This window comes from Ruditapes philippinarum, unplaced genomic scaffold (genome assembly GCF_026571515.1).
Source record: "Ruditapes philippinarum isolate M1 unplaced genomic scaffold, ASM2657151v2 ctg6523_1_1_1_1, whole genome shotgun sequence".
Taxonomy (NCBI): domain Eukaryota; kingdom Metazoa; phylum Mollusca; class Bivalvia; order Venerida; family Veneridae; genus Ruditapes; species Ruditapes philippinarum.
Window position 1 is genome coordinate 60,514 of NW_026861997.1, and position 9,603 is coordinate 70,116.

General features: G+C 30.0%; 1 protein-coding gene across 1 annotated transcript; it reads right to left on the reverse strand.

Annotated features, from left to right (window-relative positions):
* Positions 1-934: 934 nt before the first annotated feature.
* Positions 935-3,214, reverse strand: LOC132717572 (acetylcholine receptor subunit alpha-1-A-like). The gene has a single exon (XM_060701064.1). The coding sequence runs from the start codon at positions 3,022-3,024 to the stop codon at positions 1,699-1,701; it is 1,326 nt and encodes a 441-aa protein (XP_060557047.1). The 5' UTR covers positions 3,025-3,214; the 3' UTR covers positions 935-1,698.
* Between the last annotated feature and the right edge of the window lie 6,389 nt (positions 3,215-9,603).

Consider the following 9,603-nt stretch of genomic DNA (forward strand, 5'->3'; position numbering starts at 1 on the left):
AACAACGACAAAGAATATGTTATCATTATATGGAGAAAAGTTTTGCAAGTTTCATATATCTTTTAGTTGAAAAGTATTAATAAAGAGCCATGTTTTTTAATAACTACAAATAAAACCAATGACAAGTGTCTATGAAAAGAAGAAACAAAAAGAAAAATAAATGAAGAAAAAATTGTTTCGTCTTGGGTTTGAACATACGTCCTATCAAAACTATGTGTCCTCACTGAAAATGATTACTCTTTAGAAAAGAAATTCTGCATTAGGCATGCTATACTTTAATTGCAGTCTACAATTCAGCCTTTGTAAGGGCCAACGACCTTAATAAATATACATATTATCTCAAATTATGGCAAAATAAGGCTTTTACTGGTCAGCAAATCATTGTTTTATTTATAGATTATTTCATTTAGGTTATAATAAAAATCATCATAAACATCTGTTACGGCATTAAAATTCATTACACAGCAATCAATATTAATAATATTATATTCATTTTCCAAGGAAAAAATAATATTGAACACCATGGAATGGCTTAAAGTCCTAAACGTTTTGGGAACGTTCATTTTTAAACTTAATGCGTAGTCGTTCTTTTCGCGGAGGAGATCCCAACCCGCCCCTCCATTTGGATTGGTTATAATTATTTAAAATAATTTAAATAAAACTCAAGCACTATTGGCCTCAATATTATGTTTGGACCATGCATGAACAACATCCTTTCGTCTATGAAAAGGATTAGGGCTTTTATAAGCTTCTATATGACATAGAGAGATATTACAAATTATTGTTTTCCTTTAATCGGAAAGAATAACCCCATCCTCCCTTGCAAAATATCTGATTTTTTTTGCTGAGAAAAAAACTTTCATATAAAATATATATCATTATGTACTTTTAAATGTTTTTAAGTATTACATGCATATCCAATTTGGGCCTAAGGTATTGCAAAAAGTACATAATTAACTATCAAATTTGTACATAGAAAAACAAAATACTTAACCCTATAAAGAATAAAATTTCACCTCCCATTTTTACTTCACAAGAGTTAAAAAAATTATTATATTCATGTGACAAAAAATTTCTGTTTGGCATAACAGTCAAGTCGGATAAAGGATAAAATAAGGTAAACTGAAAAATAAAAGTGCATTATCATGTCTTCCGACTTATTTTCATAATAACCAGATATAAAACTTCTTAAGCTTTTATATGGACGATTTCAACAACTATTAATTTGACTTCTTTACTTGCTAATATATATTTCCACATTTATTGCAACAATTATCTCAATGCCAGGTCCGTGATCGTAAGGGAGAATTCTTAAACAATCGTCTTTTCCATGCCTTTTTATAGCAATCTTGGCCACAAAGCTATACATGTATCTTTTGTGTTTCTATTAAAAGCTATTTTATATGATTTTCTAATATTTACCTTAAACTAACTCGGAATTGTCTATGAATTTCAACTACATTTCTATGTAGGACAATGCTCTTTTTGCCCTACCCATATTGCGCATGCACGAGAAAATACTACTTCCGGTCATTTTTTTCATAGCAACGGACCGCGTCGTAAAAAGGTCAATAATCATTATCACGTTAAGTAAAACATGCTCAATGTATAACTGTTAAATGCTTCAAATATTCACTGTTATAGATTGATTGTTCTTTCCCCTTTTATTCTGCATTATATTTTTATTTCTGAAACAATTCAATGTGACTCGTGTTCCTCTGGCAATTCCTCTTTACGAGCTGCCAGTATTAGGACAGTCATAGTCATACTTATTGTAATCATCAAAAATACCACCAGGAAAATATTATCAAATGCCTGTACAACATCTGGCCACGTTATCAGGCTTTTCAATGTTTCTTTGTCATACTTTTTATCATCACGTATAGTATCATCCAAAGGAATAACATCAATGATATTCTTCTTCTGTTGTTTTTGTGCTGCTTTATTTGGAATTGTATCAGTGCTACCTTTGTCAATGCGTCGTCCCTTTGAGGTAAACAAGATGACCAGTTTAAGCAGCAGAGGTGGAATTGGCATGTTCGAGTCTCGATGATACAGTCGTATTTGTATGATGGTCAGAAAAGCGATGATTACACTGAGCAGCGTGCAGATACATACATATATATTAAGGATCGATACATTGTCGGTGTTTTCGGGTAGATTGCTGCTTACAATAGTTAGAAAAACGGCAAGTGAAAGAAACACAGTGATCACAAAACTAGCCTTTTCTCCCGACTGGACAGGAAGTATGAATACACATAGGTTCATAAATGACAAAAGCACGATCGGTAAAAAAATATTCAAGATGAAATATGTTGGATTCCGTCTCAAAGTTAGTGAACATAATATGTGAATTTCTGCACCATTTTCACTTTGGGTCTCAATGTCTGTGTCCTCTACATACCAGCCGGAGGTTATCCCATAACCGTGAAAGTCAATGTGGTCTTCAACTGAATGTATTTCTATTTCTTGATTTGTATACCCCTGGGTTTCAAAAACCATTGAGCATTTTTGTGTGTCAAACGGGAATTTCCGAACATCTGCTGCACAAGTTGACTTGAACACTTCTACTGGATTCCATTCAACGACACCCTCATGACTCACTATTAAATTTACAGACGGGGAGCCCATATCTGGTTGTTTAGATACAGAATTTTCAAGAAACAAGTACGGTTTCCAGACTTTTGATTGAAGAACATGGATATGAGTGATATTTCCAAAATTAAGCGGATCCCAGACCAAATATTCATCTTTCCAAACAATTGTTAACTTGGAAGTAAGAATAATTGTTTGCTTAACTTCATTGAAATCAACCACCGCTATAACGGCAACGCTAACGTTTACATGTGTTGGTGTGCCCCAATCCTTCACTGGCCTCACTTCGTTGTTGTATGTACCATTGAGAAACAGGTAATTCCAAATTTCATGTCCACTACTGGCACCATAACATCCATGACAATTTGCTAGCAGTAAGAACACCACAAAGGTCACAAGAAAATATCCTTCTTTAGGTTTGTTTTTCATGTCGTCTAAATCAAATAGCTTTGTAAATAGTCAAAGCAAATTTATTACTGGTTCAATTTTGGTATTTGATTTCAACTGTTCTCGCTACCTCAATGTACCTAATTTATAGATTATATTGGTGCAAACAGTAAAAAAATAATAACGATTTTGGTTGTTATTAGGCTAGATAAAAGCGTTCTGTTGATATGTTTTCGTCTGATGACTTGACAAATAGTCGTGGTTTATACGTAAGCACTACTTTTTCATTTCGAAATAATTCTATATAAAGCTTAAAAAATATCCTGGCAGTAAGTCCTTATTTATGGTAAAATATATGCAGTCGCAATGACAGGTCCATAATTAAATTATTCCTCTGTATTAACATTCAAGTTATAACAAACGATGAAATAAACATAATGATAATTGTCTACAGTTTACGTGAAACGGGAAAATTTTCCAATAAGCAGCTTGCTAAATGTTTCAACTAGCTATAATCATAGGGAACATTTTGTTAAAATATGATAAACAAGATCAACAAGAAAAGGTGGCGTTCAATGAACGCAATCCCCAAAGAAAGAACAAGGAACATGATGTTAAAGAACAAGGAACATGATGTTAAAGAACAAGGAGCACGATGTTAAATAATAAGGAAAATTATGTTAAAGACATCCTGCAACGTCAATGATGCAAGACTTGCAATTTAACATTTGCAGTATAATTGGTGTTATTTTAAATACACTGTCACCATTTTTTTACATGAAATATTTCTCCTAATTACTATATATAATAATACATGTAAAATATTACCTATTCTGATTTTACAAGGTAATAAAGAATTTTGTTTGTGAGTTCTATCAAAATATTCGGTTTATCGCACATGTTCATTGATATAGTTGATAACAGCATTCATATTTTCACCTTATTTCTATAAATATCTGGAAAAAAAAGATCCCTCGGAAGTCTAACTGAACATTTTATGTGTTACTTTTGTTATACATGTGCATGTACTAACTGAGGAAAAACGTTACATGAAATATCGCTTTTTATTTCACTTAAAAAAATTTCAGCTTGTGATTAAATTAAATTCCACCCTGACACATGCTAGAAAAAATACAAATAAACAGTATTAACTGCTAGGTTAAATAAGTATACAAACAAGAATACAGATTTAAGTGGTGTTGTATTTAAAAATGTTCCAAGGATATATAAAAAATCCATTTTCATAAGTAACTTAATCGTGTTGTGCGTCCTTTCATATCACGTTGAGTAAAGGATCTTTGAGATACGGTATCATTATACTGAATTCCGAGAATAAAGACACAAATATTTTTCATTCATTTAATTCTAAAAATGATTGATTATCATCATATGTGTTCACTAATTATGTTTATTTAACCCCTCAACATCAATGGTCGCTCGTTTATAATTGTCATTAAATTGGCCGTTGAAACATTTTGTAAAACACATTTGTTCGGAGAATACAATATTTATAAATACAATATTTATAAAGAAATTAACAGTGTCACAAAACAAATAAGGCTAATGATTAAGAATTTAAATAATTTGTTAAATGATATAAATGATATAAATGATAATGATCCAAAATGTTATCTAGGACATTAACAGCAGCAGTAATTCCCGCATTAAACTGGAACGCAGACGTACATTAACAGATAAAATTACGCGAGCACGTGCCGTTGTTTGAAAGGAGCCCTCGACCCTCTATCAGATTTCAATACGTTGAATTCTGTAAAAATATTATAAAAGCATTGTCTGACAACTGTTAAATGTCAACCTGTACTTCATTTCCGTGCTGCTATATTTTTCCATTGATTACAGTATGTTAAGTGTGAAAGATCGACTACAGTTTAAGGCGGCGCAAGGGGCGTGAGAGATGCTGCATTATTTCTCACAAACAAAATCGTTCAATATTTAAATAACCTTGCCCTCTGAAAGCTTGTTTTATCAAAAATTAGAGAATGCTTTGGTATACATGTGGAGTTTTGTCATGACTATTACCCGTACTGATTTGAAGTCAGTATATCAAAGGTCAATGTCACTATGGTACTGACCTCTAAAAGTTTTATGGTGTCCTAAGACTTACTGAGTAGGTTGGTCATGACCAGCAGACGCTATTTAATTATAAAGTATATCATATTATAAAGTATATATACGTCACTGTGACACATTCTGTAAAATCCTTATGTAATCAATAACTTTACAAGTAATATTAAAATCTAAATGTGTGAAACTATGTAGGATCAATGTCACTGGCCTGTAGAAAACACATATTGATTATGAGGTAATTAGGTCAAGGTCACAGTAGCGCGTGAAATACTTGAATATCAAGAGTAAATGTTATCTTTATTATTATAACATTTGGCTTTCACAAAATATTCAAAAATATGTTAATATGCCACTGTAACAGAACATAAGGTGGGTCCATAATTGTTAAGTGGGCACATTTCATGTTTTATAACAGATTGCAAACATAATACTTATTAGATGTTTACTTGCAATAACATGTTACAAACCAGAATTGTATGAAATGAAAGTTTGAAAAATAAAGGTTCGAACAAGAATACGTAGTTTCGTTTATGTCAGGTGAGCAGTATGTAAGAACACATGAATTTGTTATTTCTCAAACTGTCAGCGGGCATAATAAACATATGTTGGAAAGGGTTTATTGTGCTGTTGATTATTGTAATTATTTATGATGATATAACTCTCAAAAGTCAACAATATTTCAATATTCGGAAAATTGATGTCAGTTGCATTTTGCAATGAAATAATTTAATTGGAATAAACAATGCATGGTATTGAAATTTCCCTAGAGATACTGTATAATCTTTATAATAAAGTGTTTTAACATATGAATATTAAACACATGTTGTATTACTTTGATGATGCTAATAGAAAAAGCAATATGTAGCAACTATGCTCTATGGATTCCACAACGATCATTTTAAGATAATGCCAATAATTTAATTGCATTTTATGCCGTTTAAAAGTATATCACTATTTAAAGATATTTTAAGAAGGGATTTCTATAACAAAAGGAATAACTGTTAATGTTATTGAAAATCGAGGTATATTTTAAAATGCCGTAACCGGGATGACGAAGACAAAACCTGAAATTCTTCGGAACACTCGCCGATTATTCCGAAATAGGGCTTGTAGATGTTTTCCGTTAAATATATAGTCAAGAATGCGCAGATTTAATTTATTTGACACAGCAGAATATCCTGAATCATGGGGGTTAGGTTATATTGTGCCTATATTTAAAGGTGGGGATCAGAAGGAAGCGAAGAATTATCGAGGTATTACACTAAATAACATCTTGTCAAAAATCTACTCGCAAATACTCCTAAATAGATTAACCGCATGGAGTGAAAAGTATGAAAAATTATCAAATTGTCAATTTGGTTTTCAAAAGGGAAAAAGTACGGTAGACTGTATATTTATTTTACATTCTATCATATCAAAAGTATTAAATAGCGGTAAAAAACTTTATACAATATTTATTGATTACGAAAAATGTTTCGATAAGATTAACCGATCTATACTATGGCAAAAATTGATAAATCAAAACATAAGTACAAAAATGATTAATGCTATAAAAATCTATGTATTCTGTTGTTCGCTCTGCATTGAAACATAATGGAAAAATCCATTCCAGTTTCATCAACTCACATCAAGGGGTCAAACAGGGAGACCCGAGTTCTTCTCATATGTTCATGATGTTCGTGAATGACATAATGGAACATATAAATACGGACATTGACGGTATATTTTCATTTAACGAACTTAAATTTTTCTTAATATTATATGCTGATGACCAAGTATTATTTACTACCACACCTGAATCTTTACAGTATTTATTATACGATGTAGAAAATTATTGCAATACAATTTGTTTAAAAATAAACACAAGTAAAACGAAAGTCATGATTTTTGAAAAAGGGAGACCGACAAATCACGATTTCTATCTTTATGGCGAAAAACTAGAGGTTGTTTCACCCTTTAAATACTTGGGTGTTTATTTTTTTAAAAACGGTAATTGGTATAGAACGCAAAAATGTATTGCAGAACATGCGTCAAAAGCTTTATATCGTTTATTTTCTGTGTTTAATCAATTCGAATTTAAGGTTTCTGAAAAATGTAAATTATTTGATACAATGATTTCATCTATATTAAACTACTGCTCGGAAATATGGGGTGGAAACGAAGGTAAAGATATTGAGCTGATTCACACTAAATTCTGTCGAAAAATACTTGTCGTAAATAATTCTACAAACTTAATCGGACTATATGGTGAACTCGGTAGATTTCCAATGAAAATAGTAAGAAAGGTTAATATGATTAGGTATTGGTGTAGAATACAAAACTTGAATGGCAATTCTGCTGTTAAACACATATATAACATGATAGTTAGTGATTTAGATAGAAATATTACATATAAACGGTTCTAATTGGGCATTTCAAATAAAAACAATGTTAGATAATTTAGGGATGTCAGATATATGGCGAAATCAAGGAAATCAGGAATATATATTAAATGCTATTAAACAAAGAATTTTTGATCAATACACCAGTTTTTGGTACAGTGAAATTAATAACTCACAGAGACTTCTAACTTATAGTAGATTTAAACATTCATTTGAACTTGAATCATATCTTGATAATTATTCGATAGACAAAAAAATTCAAAATAGCACTAACTAGGTTTCGTCTGTCATCACATAACCTAGAAATTGAACGAGGAAGGTATAATAATGTAATAAGAAGTGCAAGAATATGTCAATTTTGTAATCTAAATGTGGTTGAAAACGAATATCACTTCCTATTAAACTTGTCCATTATACTCAAATATTAGAAAGAAATATCTGCGACGTAATTATTATACATGGCCATCTTTAAATAAATTTGATCATTTGATGATGACAAAAAATAAAAAAAGAAATAGCAAATCTCTCGAAATACTTATACTTTGCAAATAAACTTCGAAAAGAACTTGAATAACTAATTATCAGCTTTCATCTAGTTTTTCTTGAAAAAAAAAATTATTTCATATATTTTATTTTTCCTTTTTTACATTTTGTACTTAATAATTTATTCCAATTCTGACTAAACAAAACAGTTTCTCTCTTAAATTACTGTTCTTGTTTATTTGTGACTTTTCTCTTGTCTTATGGTAGTGTTTATATTTCATGTGTAACTACTACAGATGTTAATATGTAGGCTAGAAGTGATGTTAGATATTGCTTTATGCTGAATAAATGTTGTTGTTGTTGTTGTTGTAATTTCAACACTTTTCTTTATTCATCATGGAATAATATCAATGTGATACAACAATGCGATTCTCTGAAATTAACAAAATAAACAAACTAAATACTGATTACAACGCATTTAAATAAAATACAATAGATTGTCTAAAATAATAATGTTTATAAAAATCATAAATATATGATATTACCTTTACAATTATAGACTTAAATCTATGCAAATAATAATGTTATTTTATATTTCCACAAATAAGTCCGTTTATAATTTAATTCACGGCGAATATTGCAAAGTTCATCATCATTTAAAAAATATTGAATTTACTATTGAGATTCATACATAATAAATAACTTGCTTACCGATTATGATCTACTTTCCATTGGAAAACATCAATAAACAAAATACATCAACAATTTTAAGCACTTCCGCCCAAGGCAAAACAACATATCAAAGTAACGGTTAATGACGTCACCGTAAAACAATTTAATGACGTCTTTTTGCGGGTAACAAAATAAGACGTTACGTTTGGCGGAAATAGTGAAGCTATGTTAAATTGAAAGAGTCAAACAATGTCTTTAATAGTAAATACTATCGGAAAAATCAAACTATGAAAATTATGTAATTATGATAAAATAAATTTACAATTAAGAACTATAATTCTTACAAGATTTCAAGATTTCAAGATTTTATTCCAAATACATGTGGGTATTATACCCATGAGCACACAGCATATATACAAACATACATACATACATAAACATAATATCAAGGTCATTAAACATATACAACATATATTTAACATTTACTGTATATTTGAGTCATAAGTTTGCTTTAATATGAACAGAATAACATATTACAGCAAGGTTTAAATGAAGCACAGGTTTTTGCATAATGATATCAATTAAGTAACATTACATTTACCTTCCTAGGTACTATAATTTACGAATATTCAAAGTTTGTTCTTAATTCAAACATTTTAAAGATAAACATTGATAATTTTCTTTATAACATTTTCATTTTGAGATGTTAACAATTCAATAAATTTTTGGTATATTTTGGTTTTTTTCCAATAATATTTATTCTATGAGCTGTTTTCTCAGAACATTGTATTGTGGACATTCTAATAATACATGAAATTCATCTTCTAGTTTTAAGCAAATATTACATTTTCTTTCATTATAAGGAATTGCTTCAGGTTTATGCCATCTACCAGTTTCTACTTTTAATTCTATGCGAAGAAGTCCTGAAACGTGATAAAGATTTCCTAAATTTTTCAATATTAACCATTGACAAATATGACTTAAAACCAAAATCACA

Excerpts from the sequence above, each read along its gene's own strand:
- LOC132717572 (XM_060701064.1), bottom strand. The coding sequence starts at position 3,024 with ATGAAAAACAAACCTAAAGAAGGATATTTTCTTGTGACCTTTGTGGTG.